Below are 21,376 nucleotides of genomic sequence, written 5' to 3' on the forward strand. Positions count from 1 at the left end.
TCAGAAGAATAAGAATGGGCTGGGGTGCGTTTGGGAGGCATTCTCAGGTCATGAACAGCAGGTTGCCATTATCCCTCAAAATAAAAGTTTATAATAGCTGTTTCTTACCAGTACTCACGCACGGGGCAAAAACCTGGAGGCGTACTAAAAGGGTTCTACTTAAATTGAGGAGGACGCAACGAGCTATGGAAAGAAGAATGATAGGTGTAACGTTAAGGGATAAGAAAAGAGCAGATTGGGTGAGGGAACAAACGCGAGTTATTGATATCTTAGTTGAAATCAAGAAAAAGAAATGGGCATGGGCAGGACACGTAATGAGGAGGGAAGATAACCGATGGTCATTAAGAGTTACAGAATGGATTCCAAGGGAAGGGAAGCGTAGCAGAGGGCGGCAGAAAGTTAGGTGGGCGGATGAGATTAAGAAGTTTGCAGGGACAACATGGCCACAATTAGTACATGACCGGGGTAGTTGGAGAAGTATGGGAGAAGCCTTTGCTCTGCAGTGGGCGTAACCAGGATGATGATGATGATGATGAAAGAATCGGATGTTCGTACCCGTGCTCGTTTTCGTCGCTTAATACTACAGCCACCCCTTTTTCACTGGCGTCACACTGCACAAGAAAATGCCTTGAGTAGACCGGGCTTTCGAGGACTGGCTTTTCTGCGAGTGCCGCTTTCAAGGAAGGAAATCCAGTCTGTTTGGCGTCGTGACACTCTACCCGATTGCGGGCGTCTTTCTTTAGTGCGTCTGTAAATGAGCTAGCAACCTCCGAGAAACCCTTGATGTAGTGTCGGCAATAACCTACCATGCCTAAAAATGTGCGGATTTCTGTTTTCGTTTCCGGCCGGGGAAACCCTCTGATCGCCAGAATCGTCAACTCAAGTGGGCTTCGCTGCCCTTGGCCTAATCTGTATCCAATGTAGTCAACTTCAGAACAACCTAACCTACATGTCTGACCATCTAAAGTCAAGCCAGCCTTTCGGAGCCTATCTAGGACTTCGCGCAGTCGGCTCACGTGCTCGGGCCAAGAATCTGAAAATACGGCGAAGTCGTCTAGGTAGGGTAGTGCGAATGCCTCCGCTCCAGCTACGATTATGTCCATTAGCCTTGAAAATGCTAAGGGTTGATTTTTGAGCCCGAAAGGTAGAACCAAGGGCCGAAAGGCGTCACTAAGGCAGCTAAGTGGCTCACCTGTTCACTCAGCGGCATTTGACCGAACCCTCGCACTAAGGTGAGCGTGGAACTAAACTTCGCTTTGCTCACTTTTTCAAGACAATCTACGTGCGGTATGAGGTACACTTTGGTAATAGTCACCGCGTTACGCTTACGGTAATCGACACACAGGCGGGTCTCTTTACCTCTAGTTCCCACAATTATCACTGGGGACATGTTCTCTCCTTCACCCGGTTCGGCAACGTTAAGTGTTCTGTTATCTGTTCGACGCCCTCTCTCATCAGTCTTTCTTGCCGAGGTGGACATCGGTACATTATGCCACTTCTTTCATAGAATGAGCCGCTGTTGTTATCGGCCAGACCGTGATGTTGGTCCGCAACGCTGCGAGTGATAGCGTGTGGTAGAAGCTGCGGTTGAGTTTCAGCTTTTTTCGCCATCGACCTAGTAACAATCATTACAGGGTTCGTGTCGAGCGTCACTCCGGACTTCAGCAGCTTTTTGCCGTTCTATTTGATAACAAATATGAACACATTGGCAATACTTCGTCCGAGACGGCTGCTTCTGTCTCAATTTCACGAACGAACCTTTTAAAGTTACTTTGACTACTGGTAGGCTCAACGTACTTTTTTCCAAGGCTTGCCGTAAACACACGCAATCCCCCGAGAAATCACCTGCCTTTACGAAGGACGAATGCACCACGTCATACCTTGCACCTGTGTCGCGCAATACTTTGCATTCCTTTCCGTTAACTTCCATGTCATGAAGGTACGGACGCAGTAAGTCTTTGTTTGGCTCGAGAACGAACTGGACCAGGGACACTTTCGGAACTCCGCATCCCGCGACCACGTGTCCGGCTTTCTGGCAGTTCAAGCAGAGAATTTGCTTCGGTGCCTCAAACGACTTGTGCCGTAAATTGAAGGATTCCTTTAGTTCATTCCCATCTTTCTCTGCCTTACGAAATAAACTCGGCTGTGCTGTGGAGACCCCTGCTACCCGTCCGTTTTTTCCGGCATTATCAGAACTGTGCTTAGTGCCGTAGTCATCGGCATACTACGCTGCCTTTCGTGCAGTTTTCACGTCTGACCTGTCGAGCACCCACTCCCTCAATTTAGTTGGAAGCGTGGAATAGAACTGCTCTAGGCAAATTTCTTCAAACATTTTCACCTTGTGATCAAACGCGTCGGCTCCTTTCAGCCAGGTTTCCAAGAAGCTTGCTAGCTTGTGTGCAAACTCCGAGTAGCATTTGTCTGGCTGTTTACTTGTTTCTCTAAACTTTAACAGAAAAGCTTCAGGCGACAAGTTATACTTTGCTAACAACGCTCCTTTTACGTTCGCGTAAACCTCGGCTTCTTCGGGGCTCATCCTGGCTAAAATATTGGCGGCTTCCCCCGGCAACAAACTCAGAAGTCTCTGTGGCCAGTAGGACAGCTCAAAGCCCATTCTTGTGCAAGTGCGCTCAAAGTTTGTCGAAAACAGCCCAGTTCACTGCCGATGAAAAAAGGCTGAATAAAACCTGTCTTGCCATATTTCACAGGTCTCTGTTCTGCCTTGTTTGCCAGTGTTTGATTTAGTTCTTCCAATTGACAAGGCTTAAGTTCCTCGTCTCTTTCTCTGGCTCGGCGTTTCTTTTGGATTTCGTCCACTGCTTCACTAATTTCATCGTCTTTGGCCCCGCAAGCTAAAATTTTGCTCACAATTTCTGGTTTTCGAATAGCTTTGCTACATTCCACACGGAGCTCTTCTGCTAAGGCTTACAAATCTACTTTTAACAAGCTATTCAGATCCATGGCTACCCGCAACCGTGACGAAAGTCCCCTCTAGTCGCCTTTACTATTTCCTGTTTATGCCAAGAAATTATAACGCTCGGCGTAACAGAATACAAGACCAAAAGCCTCACCGACTGCTGCCGCGGAGCCTCCGGGAATCCGCCATCCCACCGCTGCCACTAGCTGTTACGTTTTGGCCGAGCAGAGACAGGAACACGACGCCGAGCGACGAACGACGGCACTTTATTCCGGCATAGCTGCTGCCGGTTGATACAAAGCATCCCCGGCGTGGCTGCGCTGTTCTTTTTACCAGCCTCGCCTTCACAAAGGGAGAGGGAAACAGAACCCTCCTCACAAGGACAATCATGCGCGACAGCACCTTATCTCGCTGACAGGCTCGCCGGGCTTCGGCACTTGGTGTAGGCAGACGCATGCGCGGGAGCGCAACAGTGCCTCCCATTGCTCCCTCGTGGTGTTCGTGTCGGCGTGTTCTATGTTGTGTAGTGTGCACTCCCACGTAAGGTGTTATATGGTTGGTGCGGCCCTCATCTCCGGGCATTAGTCTCTGTAGGCAGTGGAGTGTATGCGATGTAACATTTGTGGGTTCATGTATGCGCCTGTCTGGAGCCTAGGCCAGGCAGCGGCATCCTCTGTCTTTAGATTTCGATGGGGTGGTGGATATCGCGAGCGACGCCCTCTGTGGTAGTTTAAGACGGCGGAATGCTCGAGGTCGACAGATTCTGGTTCTTGTGCAGCCGGCGGGATGATTGCTCGGTTATGTACGAATCCTCGAGCTGCTCTATCGGCCTGCAGGCTGCCCGTTATGCTAGTGTGGCCCGGTATCCAGCGGATGGTGTGCGTGGTGGAGGCCTCAGGGCCCTCCTTGAGTATTTGGGCTAGGACTTGTGCAGCAGGTCTTCCAATTGTTTCCTGTAGGCAGTTCCGGCAGGCCTACTGGGAATCCGTGAGGATCGTCAGTAGTTGGTTTGCGTGTTAGCCTTCGCGGATGGCTAACGCGATGGCCAGCTGTCTGCCTTCCATAATCGTGCCGGGGTGGGTCGACACAGCGGCGGTAACGTGGCCTCTGCGGTCGCATGCCACTTCCACTGGCCCTTGTTCTTCTTCCCATTCATGGCGGCCTCCGTAAAACAGACCGTGGTATGGAAGCTGAAAGTTTTCTCCATGTATTGGGGCCTTGTTTACGTGCTGCCGGAGCGTAGGTTAGGGTATATGTTTCCTGGTATGGGGGACAGTGTGATACCTCTCCTGGACGTGACGAGGTATCGAACACGTTTCTTGGGCTCGTGTTGCTATAGCTAAGAACCCCAAGGTTTGTAGGACCTGCCGGCCCGTGTGACTCCGCGCATGGGCCGGCCTGTTGTTGCGAGACGTAAAGGGCTTCTGTCAGTTCGCTGACGGTGTTGTGCAACCCTAGCGCCAATAATTTTTTAGTCGATGTACTCTTCGGCAGGCGGAGAGCGGTCTTGAAAGCCCTCACTAAAGGTGTGTGGGCCTGCTTCGTCTCGGACTGTGTGAGATGGTAGTAGGGCAGGCTGTATGTGATTCTGCTTACCACCAGGCTTCTGACCAGTCGGAGGGTGTCCCTTTCCTTCATGCCGCTGTTCTTGAATGTTACGCGCGAGATCATGGGCGATACCGCCTTGGCACTGCTTTTGAGGAGTGTAAGGTTGTGTGTGGCCAGCTGGTTGGACTGCAGCCACATGGCTTCTCTGGTATGAGGCCCCCGTTGAGGCGTAACTCGATTTATCTTGTTAGGCCTGTGGCGACTGTGTGATCACCCCGCCCTAGCCAGACTCGTAGGATCTCAGATTTCTTGGGGGAGCATTGTAGACCCCATTGGCTGATGTATTCTTGGATGAGATTTGTAGCAGTTTGCAGCCGTTCTTCTTTTTCAACTGGGGATCTTGCTGTGGTCCTGAGTGTTATGTCGTCTACGTAGGTTGCGTGCTGAAGATCTGCTACCTCCTGCAGTTTGCTTGCGAGGCCGATCATGGCGACGCTGAACAGCATGGGTGAGATGAGAGCCCCTTGGGGTGTTCCCTTGTTGGGAGGGTGGTACACTGGTGCCTGCATCTCTCCCATCTTCGGCTCCGCCGGGGCTCAGGAAGCTCTGAACATACTTGTACGTTCGCTCACCGCAGTTGGTCTTGACCAGCCCTTCTAGGATTCCTTCGTGGCTGACGTTGTCAAAAACCCCTTTCATGTCGATTGCTAGAAGGGCGTGTTCGCCGCTGCCGCAAACGTTGCTGAGGACTTCTTCCTTGATTCGGAGTAGCACATCTTGTGTGGACAGGTCTCCGTGAAACCGAACATTGTGTCCGGCAGGTGTTTGCTGTCTTCTAAATGTCTCTGTAGCCTCGTGTTTATAATGTCCTCGTAGACCTTACCGAGGCAGGACGTGAGCTTGGTGGGTATGAGGTTTTCAATTGACAACTTTTTGCCCGGATTGGGGATCATGATTATTCGTGCATGTTTCTACATCGCCGGCACCATCCCTGTTCCAAGTCTTGGCTGAGAAAGGCCGTGGGTGCGTAGATAGTGTTGTTTCTCAGGTTTCTGGTCATAGAGTTCGTGACCTGGTCCGTTCCCGCGCAGTGTTACGGGTGCTCGCTGCGATGACCGCTCACATTTTGTTTTCTGTGATAAGTTTGTCCATTAGTGGGTTGGGTTGTGCTGGCGTAGGGTGTTCTACATGGTTGGGGGGAGCGGGATCTCCATAGCACTTGGTCTTAATGGCATCGATGATGACTTGTTACCTACCTGGGTAGGTGTGCAGTAACCACTACAGAGCCCTGTGTCCTTCTCCTTTGGGTTTGGTGGGGTCCAGGATGGCTTTGAGGATCATTATTAGATCAGCCTCCTCAAAGGGGCACATTATCCTCACCATGTGGTCAAATCTGATGCAGAAAAAATTCTCAGGTAGCTCAAGGAACCCAACATTGTAGACCAGGGACGAGCAAGACCTTCTGGAACTAGGTGCGCTGTGATACCTTATGTTCAGGACATATCTCACAATCGGAAAACAGTAAGCAAATTAGCTAGTGTTCGAGTTTTATTTTCCGCTACGAAGCGTCTTGGCTTCGTGTGTGCCAATGTGAATGCTGGACATTGGGAAAATAAACAGGGGTGCTCAACAAAACATGGGCAGAAGCATGTCGGGTGTGTCAAAAAAGAAGTTTATTCAGTTCCCCTGTCGTGTGGTTCATCATGCGTAGGCCACACTGGCAGATGTCTGAATGACTGATTGTATGAGCATCGATATGGGATGGAAAAGGAGCTCTGCGGTCACATTACTGCTCATTGTAGTGCTCAAAAGTGCATTCCAGATTTTAATAGAACCTGTGTTTTGAACAGAGCTCATGATTGAATGACAAAGGAGATTTTGGAAGCGCTTAAAATGGAAGAAGCGTGGTGGTGCTTGTATCAGTGAACCTTCAGTTTCTCTATCGACAAAGGAACTGACGTATGTTGAGAGTGGCACTTAGAAGCTGTTATGTATCGCGTTTTTGTTGTGCGATGCAGATGACGGCACTGTTTTTTCTTTTTTCCTTGTTATGATTCTCGGCTGCGGCTATTTATTCCTGTGTCAAGATATAAAACGCTCAGTTGTTCGTGCGCCTACGTGGTTTTCCTGTGTCGGCTTCCTTCGTCCGTTATATTGTTTGGCGTCTTCGTTGTAATCACCATAATCTCGCTCATAGAACTTCACACAGCCTGTATAACTACTTTGGCTTAGCGCGCATGTACGGTGATACTCACGCCGTCATGGTACTGATGCAGATATGACGAACATATCGGCTCTTCCAGAGCTATCCGTTTGCGGAATGACCTTCCGTATAACCTTGTGTGACAGGGAGATCACGCAAGCTTTGGCGATAATTTCAATAAATATTAAGGCTGGAAGCCGCATCTTTTCCAGTTGCCACATCGACCATTGCCTTTTACTAAAATACTGTTGAAAATTTTACCGCCTTCTTATTCGTTTCTTTCTGAGAACAACCTGTTGTGAATTGTTTTTATTTGATGTAGAAATCTTTCCCTTGAGTTAAAATGGCATTCGCTATAATTGTTGCGTTTCCTTTTTTGTCAATTCTGATTACTATTGTTCCTCATTTGCTTTTATAGTGGATCTTGTAAAGTTAAGGACTCATTCGTGTCTTTCAGCACTGATGGATAGTTTACTTTGTTAAGGTGTTAACGTATTTTGATCTTTCATTAAGTTAAATGAATAAACAAATAAATAAATTGTTTCTTTGCTTCTTTTGGCTACAACACGCAACAGTGCACGTGTTCGCTGTCTTGAAGCGTTTATTTTACAATCTTTTGTTCATATACGAATGCTACATCTCAGGGTTTGATTTTGGCACGTACCGACACCCGGATGAAATTAGCAAAGCATTCGTCCAGCTGGGCATCAACGGCCAGTGCTGGCAAGGTGGCGGAATCACCAACTGCCTCGTGGATTTCCTGGGGAACTTCCAGCTGCCGGGAATTGTGGCGGCCCGTGACGTTGATGGCTACGTCGACAAAGCTTACGCGTGGACAGTCGACGACCCTCCTACTATCACACGCTTCATCAAGTACGTAAAAACGGCCGGAGCAATGGCCACCAATTTGATGTTTATTTTTGAGATAATAACTACGAGCTCAAAGCAGTGAGACTAACAAATATCTCATAAAAGATTATAAAATATTCCGCTGAATATTGATACGTGCGCTTGTTTATATTTTTTTGGGGGGGACGCTTGTCGCCGCCTGACAAATGTCATTGCTCAGCGCGGGACGTGCTCGTATGTTTCGGAAGTTTCTAGAATGTTATCGATGGTTCTATCAGCTGTCTGTTGTTGCCAAAGCTTGTGTAATCTGATTGTATGTACGACGCGAATTGTGTAGAATTTCCTGGAAGGCTCATGCTCACCAGCGATTACCCTGGAACCTTGGATGACTCATTTATGAAAGCCGAAGCGCTTGAACGGCATATTAGATAATTCAACGATTGCCGAGTGTGTTCACCGCTATTGCTGTGCTTTCAGTGTATCTTGCTTTTGTGGGCGATGGTTCATCCAATAAGAAGTTACTTGCGCCATTCTGTACTACCGCTGTATTAATCGCCGTCACTGCCACGTGACAATATATTTGCATCGCGTTATAAGACACATCACTTGAGGTGAAGTTTACCAGAAATCTGGAGAATCCTAACGTAAAGCAGACTGACGAAAACGAATATATCGACCTACTAAGAAGTTGTGCACTCACTAGCGCTTTCCATATATTTTTGAATAATTGATAGCATTCTATTATTGTGAAGAAAGCTTTTCTGTCATGCAAGTGAAACGGCCGGCTTTATGGACCATGTTCAATGATGTAAACTAATATTTTCAATAATCTGAATTTTTTAGTCCACACCGCAAAATTTCGAAGCACTTTGAAAGCACATTCAATTCAATAGAGATTATAGCAGTCATCGAGGCACTAAGTGAAGATGTAGCAGACTGATTCTCTGCTAATATGAAAGAAAATTTGCGTACAGAATGCAAGATACCTGTTTGCTCGTATAAAAACGAAAATTAAAAGTGGGAAATAAGCGTGTGGGAAATTAAAAGTGGAAATAAATAGCCAGGCAAATCGACACAGTATCTCTATCGCTTTTGCATATCACAAAAAAGTACCTTTTCCTGATACTGCACATGCAAATTTAGGAAAAGTAGCATAGATAATAAATGTCATCATCGACTAATTTTAGTTTCACTAGAGAAGAAAAATCGTTCGAAATAGTTTCAAATTACCCCGGCCAAGCTTTAGCGGACTCCGTCCTCAAACCACGTATGCTCCACGTACTTCACTTCATAGCCTGTCATGTTGAACTGGTTGGCACGCTTCGATAATTGAAGGTACATGGACTGACTAACAATAAGTTTTACTGCGTGTCGTCGTGGATATATACAGCGAGTACAATCAGTACAAGTTGAGAAAAAAAAGTCAGATGACATCACTTATTATTTGTTGTCACGTGCTGGATAATTATGCATGACTTCTTAGGGATATAGCAATCACACGCTGCCGCAACTTTTTCCACTGTAATAGGAGGCGAAGGTTTAAGAAATTTGGCGCTCATGTTGCTCAAGGAGTTTAAATTAAATTTATTTTTATTTATTGATCATTTACTCAGGACCAAAGGCATTATAGAAGGGAGTGGTACAAAATAAAATGTGGAACTTACAAAGTAAACAAAACGCAAATATAATATGAACGAAACACGATGCTAGAGAACAAGAGGTTTCTTTGTATAGAATGTTAGCTGCTGTATCACAAGAAAAGAAGTTCTTGGTCACAGAATGCAAACTAACTTTTCATGAAAAAGGCTGTTATCAGTAGTATTTGCGATATCAATGGGAAGGTGGTTCCCAATCTATATATATTTGAGGGAAAAAAGACTGAAAAATGCCTTGTGAGGCATAGATAGGCCCGAACTTTGCGACAGTAATCAACACGCTGTTAAACGTAATGGGATTGTGTAAAGAATTGCGTGTACAGTGTAGGATGATGATAAAGCCTATGAAACAGTGCTAGACGTGCAATGCTACGTCGAACAGACGGCGAAAAAAGACTACGAATGGGTATCAATGAAATGCTCGTAGGTATATTATAATTACAAAAGGTAAGGCGAACTAAGTTATTCTAGACAAGCTTTAAAGCCGTTTTCAGGTCATCTAGGCCAGTACCGCATACAGAAATAGCGTATTCCATTTTAGGACTTCTTACAATTTTTTAGAGAACGTGTTTTATGTTATAAGGGGAGCTAGCGAAGTTAAGGCGCTAGTAGCCTAACATACGGTTAGCGTTATTAATAATATGTTCGGTATGAATTGACGCTGACAGGTTTGTAGTTACATGGACACCTAAATACTTGTAAGAGTTATCCGTTTCTAAAGGAACGCTGTTTAAGTGGCAAGTGACATGTTAGCGAAACACACGGGATACATGTAGCACTTTACATTTGTTAATATAGTTCAATTAAATACGAGTTACGTCTGCTGGATATTGCGTCAAGGTCGAGTTGCAACCTGTTAACGTCGGTATTATTGGTTACATCGCGAGAAATAACGCAGTCATCAGAGAACAAGTGTACGTTGGAAGACAGTGTAGCAGGGTTGTCTTCAACATCATTGAGAAAAATAAGAGGGCCCAGAACTGAAACTTGTGGTACCCAAGAACGTACATCGCTGAAAGGAGAAATAAAAACATTAACTGTAACAAACTGAGTGCTGATTGTTAGAAAGAGCTTAATCCACGTGAGAAGGTTAGGATCTAGATTTAGTTTATTTCATTTGTTCAAGAGCAAACCTTGACAAGCGTTTTAGAGGAATCTAAGAAAATGCAGTCGGCAAAAGAAAAACGATCCAAAATTTGATGTAGCTCGTGAGTGAATGAAGCCAGAAGTGTTTCGTATGGGGAAGTTTGCGACAGCCATGCTGAGATGGGGTGAAAAATGATGTAAATTTGGGGAATTTAACAAGGTAAAAAATATTGTGTTCAAGTAGTTTACCGCATATACTTGTCCACGAGATGGGACGGTAGGTATTTGTTTAATTTTTGTTACCTGAATTATGAAGGGAATGACCTTCCCGATCGTCCATTCTTTAGGTAGTGTGGACGGGTCTAGGGACTGCTGAAGAATCTTTGTAAGAATAAGTGAACTAAGATCATTAGTGCTTACTAGGAATGTTGTGTCAATTGATTCATAGCCGGGAGACGAGGTAATATTGTTAGAAATAATTAGATTTAGGACACGAGAAGTTACAACATTAATTGGAGGCATTTGTATATAGTGCAGCGGTGGCGTAGAGGAAGAACACCCGCCTCGCGTGCAAGAGGTCCGTGGTTCGAATCACGGTGCCGGCCATTTTCCACCGGATAAAAAAAATCCGCGTGTTGATAAAATTGCATAAACAGGCCTGGAGTGTGGCCTGATCCCGGTGACAAGAACCGGTAACGCGCTCCCTCACCAGAGCAGGATTGGTCACCCTGGTGCAGTACTTGGCCACAACCTCCTATATGAACACAACAATCAAACGACGGCCCTCAGTAACCAGCAGCTGTGAAGCAACTGACCACGGCGGTGGTCAGACCTGCGACGCAGCAGAGGGTGCTAAGAATCCCTGGCTCCGGAAGGCCGCCATTGGAATATGAACCTGGCAACGTTTAACGTTAGAACGTTACTTAGTGAGCCGAGTCTAGCAGTGCTATTGGAGGAATTAGAGGGTAGTAAATGGGATACAATAGGGCTCAGTGAAGTTAGGAGGCCAAAAGAAGCATATACAGTGCTAAAAACGAGCACGCCCTGTGCTACCGGGGCTTAGCGGAGAGACGAGAACGAATTAATAAGAATATACTTGGTAACGTAGAGGAATTCTATAGCATTAACGAGAGGGTGGCAGGTCTTGTTGTGAAACCTAATAAGAGGTAAAAAATGAAGGTTGTACATGTCTACGCACCTACATCCAGTCATGACGACCAGGTAGTCGAAAGCTTCTATGAAGACGTGGAATCGGCGATGGGTAGAGGGAAAACAAAATACACTTTACTAATGGGCGACTTTAATGCCAAGGTAGGCAAGAAGCAGGCTGGAGACAAGGCAGCGGGGAATATGGCAAAAGCACTAGGAATAGCAGGGGAGAGTTATTAGTAGAGTTTGCGGAACAGAATAATATGCGGATACCTTCTTCCGCAAGCGGGATAGGCGAAAGTGAACATGGAAGAGCCCGAACGGCGAGACTAGAAGTGAAATAGACCTCATACTCTGCGCTAACCCTGGCATCATAGAAGATGTGGACGCGCTCAGCAAGGTGCGCTGCAGTGACCACAGGATGGCAAGAACTCGAATTAGCCTAGACCTGAGGAGGGAACGGCAGAAACTGGTACATTAGAAGCCGATCAATGAGTTAGCGGTAAGAGGGAAAATAGAGGGATTCCAGATCAAGCTAGAGAACACGTATTCGGCTTTAACTCAGGAAGAGGACCTTAGTGTTGAAGCAATGAACGACAATCTTGTGGACATCATTAAGGAGTGTGCAACCGAAGTCGGTGGTAACTCCCTTAGGCAGGATACCAGTAAACTATCGCAGGAGACGAAAGCTCTGATCAAGAAACGCCAATGTTTGAAAGCCTCTAACCCTACAGCTAGAATAGAACTGGCACAACTTTCGAAGTTAATCAACAAGCGAAAGAGAGTTGACAAACGGAAGTATAGTATGGATAGAATTGAACATGCTCTCAGGAACGCAGGAAGCCTAAAAGCAGTAAACAAGAAACCAGGAATTGGCCAGAATCAGATGTATGCCTTAAGAGACAAAGCCGTCAATATCATTACTAATATGGATGAGATAGTTCAAGTGGCTGAGGAGTTCTATAGAGATTTATACAGCACCAGTGGTACCCACGACGATAATGGAAGAGAAAAAGTCTAGAGGAATTCGAAATCCCACAGGTAACGCCAGAAGAAGTAAAGAAAACCTAGGGACATATGCAAATGGCGAAAACAGCTGGGGAGGATCGGGTAACAGCAGATCTGTTGAAGGATGGTGGACAGATTGTTCTAGAGAAACTGTCCACCCTGTATACTCAATGCCTCATGACCTCGAGCGTACCGGAATCTTTTAATAACGCTAACGTAATCCTAATCCATAAGAAAGGGGACGCCAAAGACTTGAAAAATTATAGACCGATCAGCTTACCGTCAGTTGCCTTCAAACTATTTACTAAGATAATCGCAAATAGAATCAGGAACACCTTAGACTTCTTTCAAACAAAGGACCAGGCGGTAATCCGTAAAGGCTACTCAACAATAGACCATATTCACACGATCAATCAGGTGATAGAGAAATGTGCGGAATATAACCAACCCTTATATACACTTTTCATTGATTACGGGAAAGCGTTTGATTCCATCGAAACCTCAGCAGTCATGGAGGCATTACGACCTAGGGTGTAGACGAGCCGTATGTAAAAATACTGAAAGATATCTATAGCGGCTCCACAGCCACCATAGTCCTTCATAAAGAAAGCAACAAAATCCCAATAAAGAAAGCCGTCAGGCAGGGGGATACGATCTCTCCAATGCTATTCACAGCGTGTTTACAGGAGGTATTCAGAGACCTGGATTGGGAAGAATATGGGTTAAAACTTAATGGAGAATACCTTAGAACATGCGATTCGCTCATGATATTGCCTTGCTTAGTAACTCAGGGGACCATTTGCAATGCATGCTCACTGACCTGGAGAGGCAAAGGAGAAGAGTGGGTCTAAAAATTAATCTGCAGAAAACTAAAGTAATGTTTAACAGTCTCGGAAGAGAACAGCAATTTACAATAGGTAGCGAGGCACTGGAAGTCGTAAGCGAATCCATCTACTTAGGGCAGGTAGTGACGGCGGATGTGGATCATGAGACGGAGATAATCAGAAGAATAAGAATGGGCTGGGGTGCGTTTGGCAGGCATTCTCAGATCATGAACAGCAGGTTGCCATTATCCCTCAAGAGAAAAGTCTATAATAGCTGTACTAGTAGTAGTAAGACCAGTACTCACCTACGGGGCAGAAACCTGGTGGCTTACAAAAAGGGTTCTACTCGAATTGAGGACGACGCAACGAGCTATGGAAAGAAGAATGATAGGTGTAACGTTAAGGGATAATAAAAGAGCAGATTGGGTGAGGGAACAAACGCGAGTTAATGACATCTTAGTTTTCTCCAAAAGTTTTTAACGTTATTTGATACAATTGATGGAAAAGTGGCAGACAAAAATTTATGCTTTGCAACCATTGAGGCACTTATGTAAGTACGAAATGCTAATTTGTAATTAGCCTTCCTCGATTCGGTGGGTGAGCTTTTAGCCATGCAAAAAAACGTTTCTGTTGGCAAGCCGCTTGATATGGCTACCATACCAGGGCGCTTGTGAATTTAAACAATTTTCCGAGTCGGTATACGTTTAGGTGGGTAGTTCGTTTATTTTCATAACGAACAAGTTCCAGTTAGTCTGGACTGTACGGTTCTCAATATCAGGACGGAAGTCGTCTGTAAATGACGTTAATTCTCTGTTAATTGCGACAAAGCCGGACTTTTTTCTTATAGTGTATATTATTCCGTTGTTTAGTGTTCTTGGGACCAGTTAGGTTAAAACCGAAATGAAGAAGAAAATCATCGCTTATGCCAGGTGAATGCGTCATTGAAGATATGAGGTCCGGATGGGAAGTTAGAATTAGGTGACGTGTATTTGATACATTGTCGGAGGACTGCAAAGGATCGACCGCGAGTTCTGAAAACGAAAAAAACAGAACACACGTAAAAAAACTCCTTAGATAGTTGAGAAAACACCAACAGCGAGGGTTAGTCATTGTTCCACACGTAATGTAAAGAAAGTTGCAGTCGCCGAGTATATTATCTCCGTCATTGTCCATAGTGGACGATGACGGAGAGTGATTGCTAGTTGGTAAATATTGTCATAGAATTAATTGGCAAATAAAGATGACGTAGAGGGTGGGCGGTAGAATACAACTATTATTATGGCTTGATGACCAAGGGTAATGGAAGCCCAGACAGTTTCAAGAGCCCTGCTAACGCTGATGGAAAATGAAGGTATGTCTTTTGATACCGTCAAGAGAACACCGCCTCCTCAATGCGCAGTGCGATCGCAATCGGGCAAAATGTAGTTCTGTGCGCAATGAAAAAAATCAACGTCATTGACATTATGTGGCAACCATGTTTCGGTTCAGGCAACAATTAGGGCGTCGCAGGAGTCTATTGGGGATGATAAGGGCTCCTATTTATTAGGAATTCTGAGGACGTTGGTAAACAGGACTGATATCGGAGGACGTAGAGACTAGTTGATCATTTTTTTAGCATGAGCTCACGGTTAAATTTATCATATTCTTGAACTAGATGGCTGCTGACTGATCCTTTCAGCCAAGTACCCCTGTTTTCAAAATTTATCATTATTACTCAAGTTTGTTTCGCCGACGTAGTAACACCCAGAGAAAAGTGGTATCATACAGAGCACGGCACTCTAACATTTGAGAAATATTTTTCCACAAGCTTCTCTTTGGAGCTTTGTTTCGCAAAATTTGCGGTGTTCCTCCTGCAAAGAACATAAATTTTGTCGTGTGCATGAAAGAGACTTTACACGCCCACTTCTTATGCAGTTATTTTAAGCGTATACGTGACTTTGTGAATGTAGAATGATGGGTGACGTGGGTACCTGTAAATGAATTGTTTAGTTGATTTCATTCGTCGGTAATTTCAGAAGTTTCTGCAATTTCGAAGGCATTGACACCAATCTAATTATACCACCTGTGTGATTTCCATCTACTCATAGAATGTTGGCACTGACTTGGGTATAGAAAGATATTTAAAGTCCTTCCCAAGGACACGACCTTGCAAAGCAACATTTTGCTAACATGGAGTGTGCTCACCTATATGCAAGGAGGCTATTCAAAAAATAGCGCTCTTAAGCTAGCACATGTTGTCTATACTAAAATGAGATTGCATGTGTAAAAACTGCATTCTATCGTCATGAGGAACCTCAGACGTCTGAAACAGCAGCTTTTTTCTAAAGAGCCAAACACATCCAAAATCCTGGCAGAATGTTATTGTCGTGCGGTTCACTATAGTTTTATAGAGCTCAAAATGAGCCACACATCAAAACATTCCCAGTGTCTGTCATTTGGAAGCTTGCCATTAGTATCGGTCGCATCCTACCGATAAATATTTGCAAAGATCGACGCTAAGCATGCTCCTAAGCATGGCTAGTAGGTGCAACGTGGCTAATGCTGTGAAACTCTGCAGGAAACGCACACAGATACATAAACACCAATGCGCTGAATCACAATTGAAGCATTTATTGCGATGAAAGAAAAAATAATAATACCAACAGAACACAAGAACGCAAGAGTGCACTGCCGTGCGAACACGACGCAACAGAGAGCGGATGAAATAACAACTTGCCGCAGGTTCACACCTGCGGCAAGTCGTTTTTTCACCCACTTTAACTACGACAGACTTATCGCTTCTTTATTTCATTTATTAAGCCCAAGTAATTTCCCCTATTTTGTGCTTGGTGTCAGTGTTTGTTTGCTTCTTATGATATGACTAATAAAAATCGGGCCCCTCGGTTAACCCCCTTTCTTCCCCTTTATCACATAACGAGGGTCTCCTATCCGGCAACATTGATGCCTACAGGTAGCATATGTGGGTTTATTGACCAGTTGCCTTCACCCAAAAAGATCACGTTCTCGTGACGCCTGCGGCAAAAAGGACGTTTCACGTCCGCCGCCAAGGTCTGTGGGTGGTGGCGCTGGCTAACACTCCCAGGTTCTACTAGGACACATAAATACCCAAGAAAGTGGATGGGAAAGGGGCGCAGTGGTAGCTCAGTTGGTAGAGCATCGCAAGCGAAATGCGAGGGTTGTGTTCGGTTCCCACCATCGGCAAGTTGTTTTTTCATTCACTTTAATTTCCATTAACTTATCGTTTCTTCATTTCATTTATTAAGCACAAGAAATTTCCCCCATGTTGTTCTTGGGGTCAATGTTTGTTGGCTTCTTTTGATATGACTAACATAGTCAGAGTGGTTCAAGGTCTGATAACCAGCACAATAATGTATTGAACCGCGAATCTAGCTCTCAAGAGCTCTGAAGTCGAGATAAATACGCTCATACGCAAAGCTACGAAGCACGCCATGGGACAACCAAACGTGGCGTCAACCACCCGACTCATCAAAGTGGCGCCCGTTGTTGAAAGCACAGAAGACCATCCAACATGAGAGGCTGAAGCTCGTGGCGATAGGCAGATCGGTTTTTGCACGCCTCGGCTAGGGGAGATGCTACGTCTCCGACGCGGGCCGTAAGGTCAAGATACCGCCATAGCTAAGAGCATCCGTGAGAATCGTAAAACTACGGCACAACATACATCCATCCCTAGCATCATGGGTGACGCCACTCGTTCGAGGCGTTGCCATCCGATGACGACGTAAGCACGATACATATGTTCGCTACGTTGACGCGGCGAAATACTCGGCCAAAACCACCCACGCCCTGAAACTGGTCGACTCCAGAAGCAAAGAACTGGCGCCCGTCACCGTCACTCTCCGAGAACAGGGCAGAAGCGCCGATTGCCTTCGCCACCCCTACGTGCACGCAATCCGCGGCAGTTTGCGTGGACTCCCAATTCGCAGCACGCAACTATACGAGAGGCCCAATCTCCGTTGGTGCAGTCAAGATTCTGAAGAACGGAAGCACTGAGCTCACATACTGCTTGATCACGTCGGCACCAGGGCACAAGGACCTCAAGGGAAACGAAATTGGTCAGGCCTGGCCTCTGCTCACGTCATCCGGGCCTCTCTCGCAGCCTCACGAGACCGTCGGCCATTCATCGCCACAATGGAAGTAGAGATTCTGCCACCCACGTATAACGCCATGCTCTAACACTACCAACTGGGACGCAGGGAGCACGCACCACCTCATCCCAAGCTGACCAAAGAGGAAAGCACCACATTTTCCAGATTCCAAAGTAACACCTACACCCATGACGTCCTCAGGCATTGGATCCAGCCGACACTTCATACCTATCAGAGCCATTGGCACATCTACTTCTCAAGTGTCCGTGGCATCACCAAGACCATACCAAGGCTACAAAGAATTAGCATATGTACCTCCTCGCCGACACGTGGGAGATCAAGGTATCCACTTCGAACTTTGGCGACGAACAAAGACTTGCCGCCAGATCCCGGTATGTGATCCCGGTCAAAGGATTCCTGACAATCAACGCCTCTGAAAATGCGGCTATTAGTAGCCTCAGCAAAATTTTAAACTACGCGAGGAAAAGAGGACGTGCACAGAAGCATGTACGCACAGACACGTCTGTTCAAGTTCTGTCTTCCTCGCGCGGTTTATCATTTTGCTGATTCCAAGAACCGATTAGCCCAACAACTTGTCTTACTGTAGGAGCCCGTTTACTTGAACGTCTTAGTGGCGTTGCGCTTGAACAATAAAAATTGTGTCACCTAAGTATCCATGCGTGATTTGAATGTGAAAGCATTCGTAGTTACGTTCATTATACGTGATGTCACACATTGCCCCGTGTCTTTCACAGCTCTACCTTAATCCACCTTACTCCACCTTGGTGTAATTTGTACTAACCTTAATTCTCCATACTCCGGCTTGCTCCAATGTGAAGCAACCTAAGTATATACGTGTGTACAGGCCGCAGGTTTTTTCCGAGATTTCGGGTGAAAATCGGGGGTGCGGCCATTACACCGTGAAAAAGACATTTTTTTCGCAAATATTCTTGGTGGTAATTGCCTTTGTTCAACTGCAATACGTGCTCGCACTGGCTCTGGCTATTCTTGGCTGTTCCCGTTGCACGACACCTGCCGGATGAAAAGAAATGGTGAAGCCTGGGAGCAGTCTCGGAGGCAGCCACTGAATCTCGGAGCATATGCTCTTGCTACCTGGAGTCACCGGAAAATCGGCACGGCTGCCTCGTTTTGCAACATATTAAAGAATACCATAGAAAGTCTCGCAATACACGACAGATAACATTACTAACTTTCTCAAAAATCAAGGGTGCGGCTTTTATGTGGGCGTAGAAATCGCCCGAGTATGTAAGGTAATTCACTTCAGCCCTCTGTAAAGTCGCAGCCAGGTGGCTGCAACGTGACGTGTGCATTGAAACACGCACCAGGAGCAACTGTACTCAGACAGAACCATGGAGCAGCGGCGGAGTCGGAAAAGCGTGCTCGTCTCGCACCGGAATGCCAGGGTTTCATTCCTGCGCATGCCCACACGTACTAAATTTTCTTTTCATTGCGCTAATTTACTTTGTTTACATGAACATCGATGAGAGCTTTGGCGTGAGCCCAGCACTTCTTACGAGTTTTACTCTTTGCGCCGGCCGCCATGTTTTGCCAAATTACGCGTGATCACTCCGGATTTTCTGCCTCATGGGACGTATACCTCATGGAACAATGTCCAATGGAACAATGCATGAGCTCTAAGTGTAAAGTCATGCTTGCTGAAGACGGACTACTAAGTCAGCGAAAAATCATAAGCAACGTCAACATGACATTTTTTTCAAGCTTTCGCGACCCATTAAAATGGCGAGAAATGCGCCAGCGTGCCTTCACTATCGCTCCGTTCTTATGAAGTCATATGTTTTCATCCAGCACAATACACGACGTATTTAGTGGTGATGGGTTGTCATTCTTTTTCTCCTCAATAGAGTGATATCGGTTCCTACATAGGGAATAAAATATTGTTGTTTGTGTATTCTCGCCTTCCTGTATCAGCGCCTGTTACCGGGATGTTATTGGGGAGGAAAAATTCCTTTCCAAAAATTTCGTTTGAAACAAAACTACTTCTTTGCGTTTGGTCATTGATTTATGATAGCTAGAAGATACTTTTTTACAGGGCACTATGCATTACGAAAAGAATAAAATGAACGTATTCAGGATAAAAAAATTCTTTCGAAAAATTTCCTTTGAAACAAAATGACTTCCTTGCGTTTAGTTATTGAATTATGAGAGCTAGAAGAAACTTTTTTCACTAGATACTATTGCTGCATACTGTTAGAAAAAGAGTACAATGAGCGCATTAAGGATGAAAAATTCCCTTCGAAATATTTCTTTGAAGCAGAACTCGTGCATATCACATGTAAACAACTTTGTCTCACTGACTTTCTCTTCGTTTGTTTACTGAGAACAGCCAAAACAGATAAGCCACTTTCTGTGTTTGCTGGCAGGCGCTACTTCTTTCCGTTCGGTTATTGATTAATAACCGCTAGAAGATACTACTTGCCGGGTACTACGCATTAGGAAAAGGATGAAATAAGCTCATTAAGGATGAAAAATTCAATTTGAAATCTTCGTTTGAAGCAAAACTCGCGGATATCACATATAAATAACCTTGCCTCACTGAATTTCTCTTCTTTTGTTTACTAGAACAGTAGAAACAGATAAGCCACTTTCTGTGTTTGCTGGCAGGCGCTACTTCTTTCCGTTCGAGTTTTATTTATGAAAGCTCGAAGATACTATATACTGGATACTACGGATTAGGAACAGGATAAAGTAAGCGTATTAAGGATGAAAAATTGAATTTGAAATATTTCTTCGAAGCAAAACTTCCGCATATCACATGTAAATAACTTTGTCTCACTGAATTTCTCCTCTTTTGTTTATTGAGAACAATTGAAACAGATAAGCCACTTCCGGTGCTTCCTGGCAGGCGCTACTTCTTTCCGTTTCTTTATTGAATTATAACCGCTAGATGATGCTTTTTACTGGGTACTACGCATCAGGACAGAATAAAATATACGCATTCAGGATGCAAAATTCGCTCGAAAATTTCATTTGCAGGAAAACTCGCGGGTATTCCATGTACACAACATTCACTCACTGAATCTCTCTTCTTTTCGTTTACTGAGAACAGTCGAACAGATAAGCCACTTTCTGGGTTTGCTGGCAGGCGCTATTTCTTCCCGTTTGGTTATTGATTTATGAAAGCTCGAAGATGCTTTTTTACTGGGTACTACGCATTAGCAAAAGGATAAAATAAGCGCATTAAGGATGAAAAATTGCATCTGAAATATTTCTTTGATGCAAAACTTGTGCATATCACATGTAAATAACTTTGTCTCACTGAATTTCTCCTCTTTGTTCATTGAGAACAATCGGAACAGATAAGCCACTTTCTGTGCTTCCTGGCAGGCGCTACTTCTTTCCGTTTGTTTATTGATTTATAACCGCTAGAAGTTACTTTTTACTGGGTACTACGCATTAGGAAAAGAATAAGATATACGCATTCAGGATGAAAAATTCGCTTCCAAAATTTCATTTGCAGGAAAACTTGCGTGTAACCCATGTACACAAGTTTCACTCACTGAATCTCTTTTCTTTTGCTTACTGAGAACAGTCGAACACATAAGACACTTTCTGTGTTTGCTGGCAGGCGCTCCATCTTTCCGTTTGGTTATTGATTTATGATAGCTCGAAGATGCTTTTTTACTGGGTACTACGCTTAGGGCAAGAATAAAATAAACGTATTCTGGTTGAAAAATTCATTTTGAAATATTTCCTTTGAAACAAAAGTCGCGGATATCACCTGTGGACAACTTTGTTTTACGCAGATATATGCATTGGACACTCACAGTTTCTATAGTACTGTGCACTCGATATTCGTACCGTATTTTAGTGTCTACAAAGAAACGTCGAAACAGGCGTTGAAGCGATGAATCACTGATTTTCATGGCTAAAAAATTTCTTTGCGTGTGAAGAACGCCAAAATAAATCAGGTAAACGGATTTTCTTTATAAGGGTTTCCATATGTGAAGTCCGTTTAGTTAGTTTACAAACATCTTTGCTGTCGTGGCTGC

At 44.9% G+C, this 21,376-nt stretch overlaps 1 protein-coding gene across 3 annotated transcripts in view; it reads left to right on the plus strand.

Moving 5' to 3' along the window:
• The window catches only part of LOC142590703 (dermonecrotic toxin SPH-like), a 188,361-nt gene that overhangs the window by 150,674 nt on the left and 16,311 nt on the right, over positions 1–21,376 (plus strand). For all 3 annotated transcript variants that reach the window (XM_075703120.1, XM_075703119.1, XM_075703121.1), the window contains one exon: positions 7,313–7,541. In XM_075703120.1, coding sequence (XP_075559235.1) covers positions 7,313–7,541 — 229 coding nt within the window. The remainder of the gene's footprint in view (positions 1–7,312; positions 7,542–21,376) is intronic.

This window comes from Dermacentor variabilis, chromosome 8, assembly GCF_050947875.1.
Source record: "Dermacentor variabilis isolate Ectoservices chromosome 8, ASM5094787v1, whole genome shotgun sequence".
Taxonomy (NCBI): Eukaryota; Metazoa; Arthropoda; class Arachnida; order Ixodida; family Ixodidae; genus Dermacentor; species Dermacentor variabilis.